The following is a 15,613-nucleotide window of genomic DNA, read 5'->3' as shown; positions in this document are numbered from 1 at the left end:
ACGGGACGGGGAGGATTGGAACTGGGATTTGAACTGGAGGGTGGCAGTCACTCATTTCTCTTCTCGCTTCTTCAGCCAAAGGGTCATCATCACAGAGCCTCCCCTTGGTTCTTGGCTGGGGCTTCTGGGTTCGGGCCTGGACCGAGGGGGCCCTTGGCCATCACATCTGACAGCAGGTTTTCCACTGCAGCACAAAGCCAGCTGGGCTTGAAGAGGGGAACCTCCCGAGGGCTCTTTATTCACCCCAAGCAAACGGGCCCAGCTTCTCCCAGCTAGTGCCCCCCCCTCCCATGGCCATTCAGTCTGACACCAAAACACCCACTCTGTTCCACCCAGCGGGATGAAATTGTCTTTGTTTGGGGGGCTTGAGAGGAGGAAGGTCAGATCCTACTATTATTTGGTTCACTCTGCCATTTTCCATTTCTCAAGTCTCTGACAATTGCAGTCAAGAAGGCACAGCCAAGACCCCTGCCCATCCATCCACCCATTGCGCTCTGGGTACCCACAATCCAGCAGCTCCCCTTCCTGCTCTGGTTCCCTGGGTGTGGGAGGATTTAGCCCCCAACCCTTTGCTCCCACATGTGGGTGTGTGTGCCTACTAAGCCCTTTGAGGCTTGGGCACGATGCATCGTTTTCTCAGTTCCAAGGGGGTGGGAGCAAGCACAGCCACCCAGGAGCTCCTCCTGCTTGCCCCCCTCGAGCTGCAGTTGACAGAGATTTTGAATTGCAGAACCACCAATGCAAAGTGCCTCCCCCAGGAAGGAGAGCAGCAGTTTCCTGCTGTGGGCTGGCCCGGCAAAGCTTCTGAGACCAGGGGCTTCATCCTCTCAGGCAGGCAGGCAGTGCAGCTGTCGGATTACAGTCTCTGTCCAGATTATGGCTTCCAGAGGGTAGGCGCTGAGCTGGCAGCCCACAGTCCTGGGCCCATGGAGGTGGAGGTGCAATACCCCTGACATGCCCTCTGGATGAGCGTGTAGCAGAAGGAGCCCCGCCCCCATGTGGATGTCTCAGAAAGTCCAGGGCAGGCTGGCTTCTGCTTCTACGATGCCCGCACATCAGGCTAAATGTGAAACTCCCAACCTCATCCACAAGCAAGCCCAGTGCGGCAGGGCTGGATTGCCCTGGCTCAGTCTGTCAAAAGTAGGACAAGGCTGGGGGTGTGGGGTTTTTCAGAGTCATGTGACACTCTTCCTTTCGGCAGCTGCGCAAGAGAGCAATTGCAACAGCAACAGCTTGTCTTAAGCAACTGGCCAGCAGAACTGAAAGCAGATAGTTTGTTTCTCTCTTCCTCTATATAGGTTTTTTCTCATCCAAGCAGTAAACTTCTCTTTTCTCTGCATGGGAGACCTGCCCTTTTCCCCCAAAGGCCGCCCCTGCAGCTTCTCCAGCTCACCTGAATGGCAGTGCAGATGAGAGATAACTCTCTTGATCCCCTTTGGGCTCTCCAGGGGCACAGCACCCAGCACACCTGACAAAAAGCAGAAAAACTTCATGAAGCCAGCCCCCTGAGCAGCCCACCTGCCAGGCAGAAGGAAATCTCTCCCTAGTTTGCCTTCCACTCACAGAGCTGCCCTGAGGCTGCACAGCTATTGGTAGGAGTCGTTATTGGAAATCTTGGCTTCTGGCCAGACCTGGCTCAAGGTGGCCACTACACAGCAGGGAGGCACCAAGTGCTGGGGAGCGGGCTTTCCTTCCTGGCCCCAGCCAAGTGAAGCCAGTCCTATTGGGCCTCTGTGCTAATCAACAGATGATGTTTGACCTTTTAAGATGTGTGCGTGGGGGGGGGGAGCAGAAGACAAGCTCCCTGCTAGAGGGAAGAGCAGAAGGGAAAAAAAACTCCTCCCGAGCAGCCAGACTGGGGCCAGTTGGAGGGGAGCCTCCCCACCCTCAGCCTGGGCCACACCCAGAGGGTTTTTGCAAACTCCTTACTAGGTCAAAGTGCAAGCGCAGAAACGGGGCGGGGCTCCTCTTACCTGCCAGGTCTGTGCTGAATGCAATCCAGCGGGTGTTGGCCTTGATGTGGGGGTTCCCTGAAGGGCAGCTGCTTTGGAGATCTCCAATCCAGGCCTGTTGCGCAGAGAGGAGAGCAAGCTGGGAGAGGGGGAAGGGGTGGAAAGGCCTCCACAGACCCACCTTCTTCCACAAGTGAGTCACGAGCCAGAAGGCAGTGGGGGACATCTGGCCCTGAGCAAAGGGCAGCTTTCTCTCCAGGGAAGCCTAAAGCAGCAGAAGTGACTGGGGCACAGCCAAGGACAGGAGGAGGCGCTTCAGAGCAGAGTTGGCCAGACTGCCCAGAAAGAGGGAACCAGCAAAGCCTCCTTTGTCATCCCTGGACTCTCCTGAGGGTCAACTCCTGAGTCCTCCCTGTGGCTGGAGCTCTGCCAATGGGCCTCTTATGCCAACATGAGGTGTGGCTCCCCCATTCTTTCTTTGAACCCCCATCCCAGACCGAGATTTTATTTCACGGCATAAGGCTGCCCAGTTCAGCGCTTCCCTGAAGCAGCTTCCCAGGGAGACGGAGACTGGCTCCACCCGGCTGGCATGGCGGGGAAAATGGTCAGGCCAGCCAATCCCAGGAGGTCTCGCGCTTGTCCGCCGGCCTGGCCAGGCTAACCACGGGAGAGCGTCTGTGGAGCAGAGCCGCGGGGAAGCTCAGCTGTTTGCTGTCCCGGACGCTCCCCCTGGCCCTGCGGGAACCGGAAGCCCCGAGAGAAAACACGTCTCAAATCATAAAACGGAATTGTTGCAAAATCAGCGCTTCTGGCGTTCCCTCTGCAGCCGGAAGTTTGAGCGGCAAAGGCGGCTCCGCTTAAAGAGGCCCTTCCGAAGCTTTTTCCGCCGCCGAGGTGAGGGCCACCCCGCCCGCCCTAGCCGGGGGCTGCCCGGGCGACGGGCCGATGAGATCCGGCTTCGCAACCAGGAGATGTTCGGCGAATTCCCCACTGCTGCTCGGCCGCCAAACTCCGGCCGCTCCAATTGCTGGCTGCAGCGAAGGCAGAAAGACACCTGCCGGGCGGCCCCAGCCCAGCCCAATTGGCACCGGGGATGCGGCCCCAGGCCAGCCGGCCCCTTAGCAGCGAGAAGCTGTTGGGGAAGCCGCCTTGCTCGTCCCCCGACCGGACTAAATTTGCAGGGCGGGGCTTCCCCGGATGCAGTCCCGGTAACTTCCCTTCGGCTCTTCTGGGCCTCGGCTGCCCCGGGGCCAAGAAACAGCCGGAGGGCGGCCCCGGCCTCAGCTCCGCTAGGCAGGGCCTGACCGCGTCTCGGGAGGCGCCCACGCGAGCGCGGCTCAGCCCGGCAGCCGCGAGGCGCCTCCGAAAGCGCCGGCGTCCCTCTCCGGTGGGATCGCTGACAGAGGCCGAGGGCCGAGCCGCTCGCTTCCTCCCGATGGAGCCCGAGCCCACCCGGTGGGGGGGGGGGCGAGCAAGGAACCGCCGCGTCCATCGAGCCGCCGCCCGCCCCGGTAGGTGGATGCGGCGGTTCACCGGGGAGACGATCCGGCGGTAAGCACGACTCACGACGCCGCCCGCCCGCCCGCCCACCCACCTCCTTGCGGGCCACTTTGGCCTCGGCGTGCCGGAACTTGGACACCTTGAACCGGCTCATGCTTTCGCCGCTGCCGCCGTCCAGCCTCGGGTCCAATTCCACGGAGGCCCCGCCCACGCGGGCCCCAGAATTCTCCGAGCGGAGGGGCCGCCCACGACAGGCTGAGCAACGCCGCGTTCTCAAGAGCCGAGCCCGCCTTCCCCGGCTGCGGGGGCGGAGAGGAAGCCCATTCGCCTCCGGCGGCGCCGACGACCAATAACCCAGGCACAACTAGCGCTTTATTGGTGAGCAGGTGGCCGGGCGCCGGCGGGAGAGCATCCCGGTGAGAGCCCGAGGGGACCGCCTGTCTTCAGGCGCCACGGCTGGAAGGGGCTTGTTACGGGACCGCCCGTAACTGGACAACCGCAGTGCCAGCCAGCCTTCGAGATCGGCTGAGGAGCCTCGCAACGCCGCCTTCCCCGCCGCGTCCCGCTCACTCTGCCGGCTTCCCCCAGCCCTCCCCCCTTTTTTCGGGTTTCCCTCCAGACCCACTCTCGGCTGATTGGTGGCCGGGCCCGGGAAGACCAATGGCCGGGCTGCCGGAGGGCTCCTCGAGGGCGGCTTCTCACGGGCTACAAAGGAGCGCGTCTGGCCGAAGATCGCCTTGGAGCGCAGCAGGGGCCACCCAAAAACCCTCCTGCCCCCCCACCCCCGATGCTCAGTCCCCAGGCGGCCCTGCGGCTCTTCCAATGGGGCCCCTTCCCCACTCTAACTCCCTTCCACTATTAGCCTCGAGCTCGCAGAGCGGCATTCTCCCCGCTCCGGCAGGGAGGCTCGTGGCGGAAGGCGAGGAGGAGCTCCCACCTCTCCCGGGGAGGCGAGCAGCTGCCGGCCACGCGCGGCCCCTGTCTCGGGCATGCCCTCCGCTTGGACCGGCGGCGCTCCCGCTCTCTCCGACCGAGCTTAATAAGGGGCCGCGCCTGGTCTCCGGCTCGGCTTCCCTCCACCCAGCCCTTCTCCGGGGGCTTTCCCCGCACCTCTGAAGGCTCCCGCGATCCCGGTGCCGCTGGCTTCGCGGGAGCCCCGTGTGTGGAAGGGGGCGGCCAAGCAGGGGCGCGGAGCCGGAGTCCAGAGCCACCCACGCCCAGACGGTCGCTCCGGATACGCCCCCTTGAGCCTCGCACACGCGAAATCCATCCCCGCGCCTAGATCGAGAACATGGCAGGGGGATACTAGGACCCAGGAGCAGCCCGAGTTTCGCGTCGGCGGGATTGACCTCTGAGAAAGGTCGGCTGCGCCCTCCCATACCACGGGACGGTGCGGTTGCGCAGTCAGACTCCCGGCTTACCGGGCTGAGGAGCGCAGGCGCACTGCGGCCGAGCACGCAAGATGGCGGCCGGGTGCGTCTCACGCTGGCTGGCGGAGGCGGCAACCGCTGCCGGGAGCTGCCGGGCGGGCGGCGGGGAGCCGCGGCGTTTGGCGCTGGTGTTGGCTTTTGCCCGCTGGCGGAGCGTGGCCCCCGTCGCCTCTCGCGCGGCCCTGGCGCCGCGGATGGGAAACCGCTCCGGTAAGAGGCCGGGGAGCCCCGGGAACGACAAGCGCTGCCCCGCTCCTCTTGCCGGCCTGGCAGGGGTCGGCCCAGTATGCTCGGCCTTGGCAGCGCGCGGGTCTCTTGCCCGGAGAGCCGGAGAAATGCAGCCGGCGGGGCTGCTCTGCGCCTCCGCCCTTCCCTCGACGCCGGCTTGACCCTCTGCTTCTCTTTGCGCAGGAATCCGACCGCTTCCTCTCGTCTGGGCGGCCTCGATTCACACCAGCGCCTCGAGCAGCAGCAAAGAGGATTATTACCAGATCCTGGGAGTGCCTCGCAGCGCCAGCCAGAAGGAGATCAAGAAGGCCTATTACCAGGCAAGGCCGCTTCTCAGAGGGGATGCAGGGGGTGGGGTGGGGGGTGCCTGACCATAAGGGGGCAAATAGCACTGGCCAGTAGAGCTCTCTCCTAAGCAGCTTGCATGAGAGTCTTTTTCCTCTCCAGCTTTAGGGGTGGCATTGTGTCCTACACCTTCTCAACCCTGCCTCAACCATTTGGGGCTAGTAATTGCTTAAAAGCTGGTTTCCTTTATATTTGTTTACCCCATGTACTCAAAAGCAAAGGGGTGGTAAAATAAACAGCAACCTCCCATGTTGTGACTGAGATTTTGTCATAAGACTAGACTACCGCTTGGGGAATCCATTCTGTAATATTGGATTTTTCTGACATTCCCAGGCTGATTTCTAAGTGTTTGCTGCAAAACCCAAGGAAAGGAGGGGGCTGACCTTGCATGTGGGCATGATCACTAGCTACTTGCGCCAGATTGCTGGAATAGGAAGAGCTGCATCTGATCCAGCAAGGCTGCTGTTGTGTTGTTTGGCTACTATTGCTGATGAAGGCCACTGATATTTACCGTTCCTTAAACCTTCATTTGTTTAATTTGGCTTTTTGAAGGCCATTACTTCTAAGGATTCTGAACTGCACTACAAATGTGCGGTGCTCAAGTGTATATGATTATGATGTGATAGAAATGAAATAACTTTTTCTTATTTAATATACTATATAGGCAAAAATACTCCAGAAGATAAAAACTATTTTAACAGTTCAATATAGCTGATTTAAAATTCATTGCATGAATTCCCAACACACAAATGACAATCTCTTGTCCACAATTTTTACTTTTGTGTTTTTCTTTCTTTGCTTAGCTTGCCAAGAAGTATCATCCTGACACCAATAAGGATGACCCTAAAGCAAAAGAGAAGTTTTCTCAATTGGCTGAGGCGTACGAGGTAGCATACTTACTCTCCCTTTTACACTCCATGGCTTGGGAACTGGGGCCCCCTAGATGACTGAGCTCTTGTATCATTGGCAGGTCTTGGGAGATGAAGTAAAGCGGAAGCAGTATGATACTTATGGTACAGCGGACTTTGGCTTTGGCTCTGGCTCAGCAGGTTCCGGGCAGCAGTACAGACACACTGGCCCAACTATTGACCCTGAGGAGCTGTTCAGGAAGATCTTTGGGGAGTTCTCGCAGTCCCCTTTTGGAGACTTTAGCACCGTCTTTGACCAGCCCCAGGAGGTAAAGTTGAATTGCAGCCCAGGCCACTGGTGTGTAAAGTCCCTTGGGGCTTTCATTCCTCCTGTTTTAACATCTGCATGAGAAATCCTATGCAAATGATGAATCTTTAGGAACTACCAGAATTATTCTATTCAGGAACTATTCAGAATTAACAGATAAATTCACTCCTCTCTGATCACTCAAATTGAGTTTTTGCTGTCTTGGGGGGGAATCAAAGGTGCATTTAATAATTACAATGATTTCGAGAAGATGGATTGACTATATTCAAAACAAATATCGGACTAAAAAGCTTCAAATAGCTTATGAATGAAACCAACTTTTTCTTTTTGAATTATGTTTTGTTAGTTGAAAGGGGAGTTAAAGAGCAAGAGGGAATTTGGAGCCTACAAAAAGTTAGCATATTCTAGTTTATGTTTGTTAAATGCTATACCCTGTGATTTGCTCTGGGAAGTCTGGGGTGGGAGGAGGGGGGTTGGAGGGAGAAGGGGGATGAGGGATATGGGGTGGGGGGCGGAGGGATGGGGAAAAAATTGTTGTAATACTTGATAAAACTTTTTAATAAAAAATAATAATTAAAAAAAAACAATTACAATGATTTTGCCCACATTGATGGCTTGACTGAACATTACTTTTATTCAAATTCAGTAGTTATCCTTTTTGATATTTAGATTTTAAGAGGGAAACAATAATGCAGAAATCTACATTATTTCTGCATTATTGCAGAACAATGCATAACAAAGAGTGTGGGTTTCCAAGAGAAAATAGTGTGAAGAAGTAGGTTGCAAATTTGATTTTTGATTTATTATGATTAGCAAATTTGATTTGTATTGTATTGGTCTTTTTGGTTGGTTGATTTGCCTTGGTACAAAGCAAAAGTGTTGACTTCTTATGATTGCCTGGACTAGTCCCTGCAGTTTTCTTGGCAAGATTTTCTTTTGCCTTCTTCCTAGGGCTGAGAGAGAAGGGCTGGCTGAAAGTCACCAGCTGTTTCTGTGCCTAAGGCAGGGCTGCAACTTACGATCACCCAGTGTCTAGCTCAGTGCCTTAATCACTGCACCAAAATGGCCCTCTCACTGTTCATAAATATAATTAATTTTCTGAAAGTGCCAGAGTACTTCTTCTCAATCTAGACAGATATGTATTCTTCTTTTTCTAGACAGATTTGTATTCTTCCTTTTGTTCTACATGATATGAAAAATGTTGGCTTGGAATTGTGAGCTCAAAACACTGAATTTTTTTCTTTTCTGTAGTACATCATGGATCTGACATTCAGCCAGGCGGCAAAGGGCGTCAACAAGGAGATCATGGTGCAGATCAATGACACCTGCCAGCGCTGTGGTGGCAGAGGGCATGAACCGGGCACCAGAGTAGTGCATTGCTCCTACTGCAACGGGACTGGCACAGTAAGGGCAGGGCAGGTGTGAGCAAGTTTTGGTGCAGGGAACGATTGGGCACCTTGGCGCTTTAGAAGAAGAAAGCCGATTCCTTGCTTCAGATGGTTATGGACCCTGATAACGATGTGCTGACTGGGGTCCAATTCCCCTCCCTCAGCACTTTCACTCCCTGCTTGGAGACTTTGGCGAAACTCCTCGTCTTCTGTGCAGGTGTTGGAGAAGCCATTACAACACAGAAGTGAAATTTCCTGGCATCTCACCTTTCCTTGTGTCTTCTTTTGGACAGGAGACGATCAACACAGGCCCGTTTGTCATGCGTTCGACGTGTCGGCGGTGTGGTGGGCGGGGTTCAGTTGTAACTAACCCATGTGTGATTTGTCGTGGCTCTGGCCAAACCAAGCAGAAGAAGACAGTGATGGTCCCGGTCCCAGCAGGTATGTATGTACTGAGTGCTCCTAGGGCAGAACAACAGCTGCTCTTCTGAAGTGAAACAGCAGGGAGGAAAATCGGTCCTTGCAGAAATCAGAGCTTGGCAGCTCCAAACACTAAGAACACGATCCTAATGTCTTCAGCCTCCAAATCAGAGTTACTATGAGAGGGGAAGAAAAAAATGAGGTGCTAGGTGAAAAGTAACCCTAAGTGCCTTTGTTTGGTTTTAGGTGTGGAGGATGGGCAGACCGTTCGGATGCCTGTTGGAAGGAAAGAAATTTTCATTACTTTCAGGGTGCGTACTGACCTGCTGCTTTGCCATGTCATGCCATGCTTAAAACTGGTTGGCTGCCTGCACTTGCTGAGTCCTTGAACTGTCCCTGATTCCAGGTTCAGAAAAGCCCCGTGTTCCGGAGAGACGGTGCTGATATCCACTCTGACCTCTTCATCTCCATAGCACAGGCTGTTCTTGGAGGGACAGCAAGGTCGCCCGGCCTATATGAGACAATCAACGTTATGGTACGTCCCCTGCAGAACAAGTGAAATGGCTTGTCTGTGATTAGAGACCCAAAAAACATGAAGGGGATGTTACCCTTTTTGCACGGAAAGCTGTGTTTTTTTTCATGGAAAGGATCAGATTGGCGTTTCTGCAGCTGTGGTCATTTGTTGCTCCATTGGTATTTTCATTTGTCCTCATTTTGCTTCAAGAGAAAATTGACATTTTCTGTGATGTTCTATGTACAGCCCAAGGTGTTAAATCTTAGAACGTTCACTCCCACGAGTGCTTTGGTAACGGCGGCTGATTCCCACATTTATGAGATACAGTAAGAGTTCAGGAGCAGTGAGTGAAAAACATCTAAAAAGCTTTAATCTTCTTTTTTTTCCTGTGCTTTCTTAGATCCCCCCTGGCATCCAGGCTGACCAGAGGATTCGGATGAGCGGGAAGGGAATTCCCAGAGTGAACAGCTACGGTTATGGAGACCACTACATTCATATCAAGGTCAAAGTTCCCAAGTAAGTGAGAAGACTGGGCATTTTGGGGGACGGGGTAGATGAGGTAATTGGCATGAAAAGGGGCCTTTGAGGCAGGGAGATGCGTCTGTCAGTTGCTTTTGCAGTTGCTTTTCCTCCAGAGCCTTCCATTGACCTGTCTTACTGCACCTTCCCTCTCTCCTGCAGGAGGCTGACTGATCGCCAGCGAGCCTTGATGCTGAGCTATGCAGAAGATGAAACTGATGTAGAAGGGACTGTGAATGGCATCGCCAGCACAACCACTGGTGAGGCTATAGAGCTGTCAGATCTTGGCTGTACTTTGGGGCTAGCGGGTCGTCTTTGGTTATAGTTGAACTGCTGGCTCCGGTGGTGTAAACTATGGCCTTGAATGATGTAAACCATGGCACAGCCTTCTACTCAGATGGTATCACCATTTTTTCCTTGGCAGGAAAAGGTTACTATTACTTGTGTTTGCCTAATAGGGTTACCCGCTATTAGTTCATCTGTGCTTTGATCAATTTTCTGGGCTTCCACAATGCACTGAACTTTACTGACCCCTGAAGTTGAGTTCGTGCAGTGCACGAGTTGGCAGCATGGCCGGCTGATGGTTTAATAGTGGGAACAAATCCCCCAATTGAGAGCAGTTTTTGGCCTTCCTGTAGTGCTTTCCCTGCCCCACAGTGACCCACAAAATGCAATTGGCTGATTTCCATTTCATGAGCATTCTTGTCTTTCCACGGATTCAAGGCCCGAGTTGTATGTTCACCAAGACATTCAGAGCAGTTTAGCAAGTTCACCAGGGAGAGGGGAGGTGCATTAGAATGCGTACCTTTGTTGAGATCATAGTTTCGCCATCGGTGAAAGAATAGAGAGGCTGAAGGACAAGCGATTGAAATAAAAGAGTAATGAGGAGGCAGCCAAAATTGTTGCTGTGTGCAGGAAGTGCCAGCAATCATGTATAGCACGACATGAGCTGTCATTTAAACATTCCTCATGTCCTGGGCAAAGATGGCCTGACGAAGGGAGACATCTTCTCAGCTGCAACTCCCCCCCCCCCCCCCCCGGGCTAAAAAAGCTGGGAAATGGCCTGACGCGGACAGGGATCCTTCTCACAACGTGTATTGACCAAGCTCTCTGCTATTTGTGTCTAGGTGGCAGGGGCACGACTAGCACAGGGGCAGGCGAGGAGAGGCCTGAGGCAGGGGACGGCACAGAGGGATTCCTAGCTAAACTTAAGAAAATGTTTAGCTTCTGATTAACTGCACCAGAGGTAGGAAGCCTCTTGTGATCTTTCCATGCGCAGGTCTCTGTGTTCGCTTTTTGCAGAAACACAGGGGAGGGAGGGAGGATGAAGCTGTAGGAAAACCACTCCGGAGCAGACACATTCCTTGCTGGTGACTGGACAGACACCCTGTTGCCTCTTGGTCTTTTCTTGCACCCCCAAGCTGTTTCATCTTGCTCCCAGCACTCATAGGGCAGCAGCTGAACAGAAAAACAAATACAAGGACCAGAGGAGTTGGCATTAGTAGCTTCAGTTTCCATCACTTGGTATTATACTAAAGACTCCTGGTATCATTGCAGAAGAGCTTGTATTTAGTTAAACATTCCTCAATTCTTGCATCTATGAACCTTCCCAAAACATTGCAGCAAATCCAGAGCCTTAAAAGTGACTTTTGGGGCTGGGGGCACCGGAGTCCCGGCTTGGCTTTTATAGCAGAATGGTTAACTAGATCTGTCCACAGTCTTTGTGAAGGTCACAGACGTCCCTCTTTCTTTTGGCTCTAGGTAAACGTTCCACTGGAAACTAGATGATGGGGCAGTAGCAGTCTGGAAGGCGTGATGCCAGTAGCTTTGGAACTGAAGACAGACACACGTTGAAGGTCCATGGCCCGATGGCTCCATTGAAGGAAGGAGGCCTCTCCTCTAGATGTTAGATTGCAGCGTTTTCAACCGGGTGGGGAGGGGGGTGGAGTTGTGAAAGGTTCTTGGTCTTCCTGGACTTGTTTCTCTCTGAACAGAGCAGACTGCTGGGTGGGTGAGGGTCCTGAGGAGCAAAAATAAAGTGTACCTTGTGCCGAGTACAGAGTCCTATCTTGAGGTTTGAACAAATTCCCCAGAGAGCTCCCAGGGTCTCACTGGGCCTCACAAACCTTCAGCAATGTGGCCGTGGTGCTTTGCTCCAGAATGGAGAGTTTCAGCCATGGACTGGGCTGAAGGGGAGAAGGGCAGTGTAAGAAATCACTCTGATTCTGCTCGCATTGTGCGTTATCCCGGCCCAAGAAGTGAGTGGCTAAAAAGCAGAAAGGGGGCACACCCTTTGCAGCCGAGCCCGTGAGAACATAAATAAGGCTGCTAGGAAGGCAGGAGCACCTGCCTATCTCCGGGGGAGCCTAGGAAGGCCTACTGGCCCAGCAGACCCAGAGCTCTTTGCTTCTCTGGCAGCTGCTCGAGTGGCTTGCAGGAGGATTCGGTGTAAATAATGGACTTGCCATAGAAAGATCGCCGGAGTGATCTGCCCGCTTCTGCCTTTCTAAAGTCGATCAGTTGGAGGGAAGAGGCTTTCTGATGGGGGGGGGCGATGCAGCCATGCAGCCACACGGGGAGTTGCCTCGCTCTGCCGATGCCCTTCAAGTCTGCGCGCTCAGCTGCCTGGGCAAAGGGGCGGCCTCGGCGGACGGTTGCGCAGAGCTGGGAACGGCCGCTAGTCCTGCGCCTCCGCCGGCTGAGGACCGAGCGCCTTTCAAGGTTGAGCCCCGCCCTGCAGGGGGCGCTGTGCTGCCTCCCGGACGCGGCTCATGCATATTCAGCGCGCTTTGTCCGCGTGACAGAGGGGGGCGGAGCCATCCGCGCCCGCGGGGTGACCGGAAGAGCCGCGGCAGGAGGAGCGGCGGATGCGGCGGCTGGCAGGTAACCGGCGGGCGCGGCAGGGACGTCGGCCCCGCGACCGCTGCGGCCCTCGGCCCCTTCCCCGGCGGCCGGCCTCCCTCCCTTCATCCCGGGCCGCGGCGCTTGCGATGGAGGCGCGGAGCGGGCCGCTGCTGCGCTCCCGAGGGCCTCGCTCGGCCACTCCGGGAGGCTAAACGGCGGTGGGCTCTTTCCCAGCAGGAGTTGGAGCTGAACCGGGTCTGTAGCCCAGCAGGTTAGGCGCCATGGCGACCGAGGCTACCGAGCTGATGGATGAGCCTGAGAGCCATTCTTACGAGGAGGAGGAGGAGGAGGAAGAGGAGCAGGAGCAGGAGCAGGAGGAGAAGGCCACCAGGTAGCGTCTCCTGCTTCTTAGAGGGGCAGGTGGAGGCTGAGAGAGGCTGAAGCGCCTGGCAGAGGCTTCATGCAAGGGAGGATGCCTGGGGGTGGGGGCGGGGGGGGGCTCTGGCGCCTGCAGGGGAGGCCAGCTTCATCCTGGAGCACAAAGAGATTGGCCCCCTCTGGGACTTCCAACGCTGTGCGCATCTCTGACTTTGCCTTCTCTGTTCCCTTCTCTGAGGAGTGAGCTTGCGTGGCAGGGCCTGGGGTGCAAAAAGTGGGAGGGGTGGTTATTTGTGGCGCAAAGCCTGCTCTCCTCAATGCCCCACAGAGTTGGGGGCCTGCCCTGCTGCCTGCAGATGATTTGAGCTTGCAGTGCCCTGCCCCTCTCCCCGGGACCCCTGTCTCTCCACAGTCCCACAGACCTGTCCGAGCTGCTGAAGGAAGGGACCAAGGAGGCCCATGACCGGGCTGAGAACACCCAGTTTGTCAAAGATTTCCTGAAGGGACACATCAAGAGGGAACTCTTCAAGGTATCTCCAGCTTTATCCAACTCCTGGGTCTCTGGTGGTTGGGGTCAGAAGAGGAGACAAATTTAGCCCATTCTGATGGATGCCTTGCTCTGGACCAGGACAGCCCCATCTGTGGCAGGAGAGGGTTGGCTTCTCTGGAGTCACCCCTCCATCTCAGCAGATCTTTCTGGGATCCTCTAATGGATTTGTATCTCCTTTTTCTGACTTACAAAGCATTGAAAATGAAACCTCCTTCGGTCCTGGATGGGTCCAACTGGGGGCTGCTTCTTTCACTAAAGTGAAGGGTCGTTGCTGTTTTTGGCACATTGGCCTCAGGGAGCAACGCGGCCTCGGGCACAGCAGTCCAACGGCTTGGACAACAGGCTGCACTGGTAGCCACTGGCCTCTCATGGCTCCTTTGTTTCCTTGCAGCTGGGCACAGCAGCCCTTTACTTCACATATTCTGCACTGGAGGAGGAGATGGAGCACAACAAGGACCAGCCCAGCTTTACCCCCCTGTATTTCCCCTTGGAGCTGCACCGGAAGGAAGCCTTAGCAAGAGACCTGGAGTATTTGTATGGGGAAGGCTGGGAGGAGAAGATCCAGTGCTCAGAAGCCACTCAGCACTACGTGGATCGCATCCATTATGTTGGGCAGCAGGAGCCGGAGCTCCTGGTGGCCCATGCTTACACCCGCTACATGGGGGACCTTTCTGGGGGTCAGGTGCTGAAGAGGGTGGCTCAGCGTGCACTGAAGTTGCCAAGCAGTGGAGAAGGGATCAACTTCTACATGTTTGAAAACATTTCCAACCCCCAGCAGTTCAAGCAGTTCTACCGAGCCCGGCTGAACGCCCTGGATGTGTCCCAGGAGACCAAGGAGAGGATCGTCAAGGAGGCCAACAGGGCCTTTGAATTCAACATGCAGGTGTGCGGCTGCTGGATTTCAGGGTGCCTGCTAAAAGCCACCCCACCCTGAATCCATCCTTCTGGGGCTGGACGGGGGCTCTTTTCCTAAGGCCAGTTGACCCTGCGGGGCTGCCTGCCGTTGCCTTCTCCCTCAGCTCACGAGGCCCTAGCCAGCCAGTGGTGCCAAGTTTAGGTTTCTTTGTGGCCCAAATGGGGAGCATCTTTTGTGGAATGTCAGGCTTGAGTCAGGAGACCCCCAATTGCTGCCTGCCTCCTGTTTTGACATCCTAAGGGACAGGCCTGGCATCCTCTAGCAGCAAAGCGAGTCTTTCTGCTCCAGGCCCATCGCTCTCGGAGGTGGTTACTGCTATGGGCGGCTCAGATTTTCTGGCTGGCTAGAGTCCAGAACAGCCCACAAGGGCTGGGCCTAGATCAGCTGAGCACTCCTGCGACTTGCTTCAGCTCAGGGCAACCTTGGACTTTGTCTGCAGGTCTTCGAGGAGCTGGACAAGATCGGGGCTTTATTACCAGAAGAAGTCCAAGATGGCGGCCTCCCAGTGCATGATGGGAAGGGAGACATGCGCAAATGCCCGTACTATGCCCCGAAACCCGGTAAGTCCCCTTCTTCCCCCTCTTCCCTCTTTGGCTTCCTCCAGCCTCTAATGGTCCTCTTCCTCCTCAGCTGGCTCCAAGGATGCTGCCTGCCCCTGCCACCTCGCCCTGGCTGCCCTGAAGCAGCCCACCGTCCAGCTGGTCTTGGCAGCCTGCGTTGCAGTCACTGCTGGCATTGCAGCCTGGTACGTGATGTGAGGCTGGGCACCGGCTGCCCATTGGCCCTTGAAGAAAGTGCTCCTTTTCTCCATTGAAATAAGTGGACTTTTAATGCCGGATTTAATTGAGGAAACATTAAACCCAAATCCAGTGTACAAATGCCTGTGTGTCCAAACAATTAGGAGCAGAACTAATCAGAAAATCTGAGCTATTGTCTTGGGGAGAGAAGGGGCCTGAAGCAGGGGTGAAATCTACTTACCTTCCCTACTGGTTTGGAAGTGCACGCGCCACGAGTAAAAAACAGGTTACTTCCTGGTTAAAACCAGGAAGTAATGACGGGTGGGTGGGCGGAGCCTCACACTGCCATCGCTACCAGTTCGGCTGAACCAATCCGAACAGGTAGCGTTTCACCCCGGCCTGAACGGTTAGAGCTTTTCTCTTCCAGAACTTTTCTCTTCCACACTACATGGAGGGTGGGCGGTGGGGGGACAGGCAGGCAGTCCTCTCACCTGGATGCAGAATGCAGTTCACTCCCATTTACTTGCAGGAGGGCTCTTCAATTTGTACATATGGAAAGTGATAATGGTTTAATGTTCGTGTAACTTCTAGACTATGGCAATGCCTCTGACATAATAAAATTGATCTTTGGTTTCTGCAGTTTGCATGATTTGGGGAGGGCACTTTCAGGCTGTGGCAGTCCTGCTTCTCTGCCTCATGAGTGTCTTCACTTGGCA

The 15,613-nt window shown here is 55.1% G+C and overlaps 3 protein-coding genes across 7 annotated transcripts in view; 2 read left to right on the top strand and 1 right to left on the bottom strand.

Annotated features, from left to right (window-relative positions):
* CORO7 (coronin 7) overlaps window positions 1-4,759 on the bottom strand; it is a 28,176-nt gene extending 23,417 nt beyond the window's left edge. Inside the window, exons 1-3 of one of the 3 annotated variants that reach the window (XM_060684016.2) lie at window positions 4,563-4,759; window positions 1,974-2,067; window positions 1,394-1,468 (exon numbers count right to left, since the gene is read on the bottom strand). Coding sequence is in view for 2 of the 3 variants with exons in the window: in XM_034441397.3 (XP_034297288.1) it covers window positions 1,394-1,468; window positions 1,974-2,178 (280 nt within the window). In the remaining variant the exon portion in view is untranslated. Of the gene's footprint in view, window positions 1-1,393; window positions 1,469-1,973; window positions 2,304-3,546; window positions 4,029-4,562 lie in introns of those variants that run through there. The other 2 variants (XM_034441398.3, XM_034441397.3) reach the window with 2 other exon arrangements.
* Window positions 4,760-4,788: 29 nt separating this feature from the next.
* On the top strand, window positions 4,789-11,526 carry DNAJA3 (DnaJ heat shock protein family (Hsp40) member A3). 2 transcript variants are annotated; one of them, XM_034441406.3, is made up of 12 exons: window positions 4,789-5,092; window positions 5,294-5,430; window positions 6,259-6,342; window positions 6,426-6,632; window positions 7,883-8,035; window positions 8,313-8,460; window positions 8,686-8,750; window positions 8,846-8,974; window positions 9,354-9,469; window positions 9,635-9,732; window positions 10,600-10,718; window positions 11,234-11,526. In XM_034441406.3, exons 1-11 carry the CDS (start codon window positions 4,915-4,917, stop codon window positions 10,701-10,703), a joined length of 1,419 nt encoding a protein of 472 aa, XP_034297297.1. In that variant the 5' UTR covers window positions 4,789-4,914; the 3' UTR covers window positions 10,704-10,718; window positions 11,234-11,526. The 2 variants fall into 2 exon arrangements, with proteins under 2 accessions (XP_034297297.1, XP_034297298.1); XM_034441407.3 differs by lacking the exon at window positions 10,600-10,718.
* A 687-nt stretch (window positions 11,527-12,213) lies between these two features.
* Window positions 12,214-15,532, top strand: HMOX2 (heme oxygenase 2). 2 transcript variants are annotated; one of them, XM_034441411.2, is made up of 6 exons: window positions 12,214-12,355; window positions 12,554-12,707; window positions 13,107-13,224; window positions 13,636-14,127; window positions 14,600-14,720; window positions 14,791-15,532. In XM_034441411.2, the coding sequence occupies exons 2-6, from the start codon at window positions 12,598-12,600 to the stop codon at window positions 14,916-14,918; spliced, it is 969 nt and encodes a 322-aa protein (XP_034297302.2). In that variant the 5' UTR covers window positions 12,214-12,355; window positions 12,554-12,597; the 3' UTR covers window positions 14,919-15,532. The 2 variants fall into 2 exon arrangements, with proteins under 2 accessions (XP_034297302.2, XP_034297303.2); XM_034441412.3 differs by having other exon boundaries at window positions 12,277-12,355; window positions 12,551-12,707.
* Window positions 15,533-15,613: the final 81 nt, after the last annotated feature.

This window comes from Pantherophis guttatus, chromosome 14 (assembly GCF_059756535.1).
Source record: "Pantherophis guttatus breed Tessera chromosome 14, ASM5975653v1, whole genome shotgun sequence".
NCBI lineage: Eukaryota > Metazoa > Chordata > Lepidosauria > Squamata > Colubridae > Pantherophis > Pantherophis guttatus.
Note: the sequence above shows the minus strand (reverse complement) of the source record. Positions and strands in the feature narration are given on the sequence as shown.

Coding starts and splice junctions, on each gene's coding strand:
- DNAJA3 (XM_034441406.3), top strand. CDS start 4,915: ATGGCGGCCGGGTGCGTCTCACGCTGGCTGGCGGAGGCGGCAACCGCT. Junction 8,461..8,685: donor GATGGTCCCGGTCCCAGCAG/GTATGTATGTAC, acceptor GTTTGGTTTTAG/GTGTGGAGGATGGGCAGACC. Junction 9,470..9,634: donor ATCAAGGTCAAAGTTCCCAA/GTAAGTGAGAAG, acceptor TCTCTCCTGCAG/GAGGCTGACTGATCGCCAGC.
- HMOX2 (XM_034441411.2), top strand. CDS start 12,598: ATGGCGACCGAGGCTACCGAGCTGATGGATGAGCCTGAGAGCCATTCT. Junction 12,708..13,106: donor CAGGAGGAGAAGGCCACCAG/GTAGCGTCTCCT, acceptor GTCTCTCCACAG/TCCCACAGACCTGTCCGAGC. Junction 13,225..13,635: donor TCAAGAGGGAACTCTTCAAG/GTATCTCCAGCT, acceptor GTTTCCTTGCAG/CTGGGCACAGCAGCCCTTTA.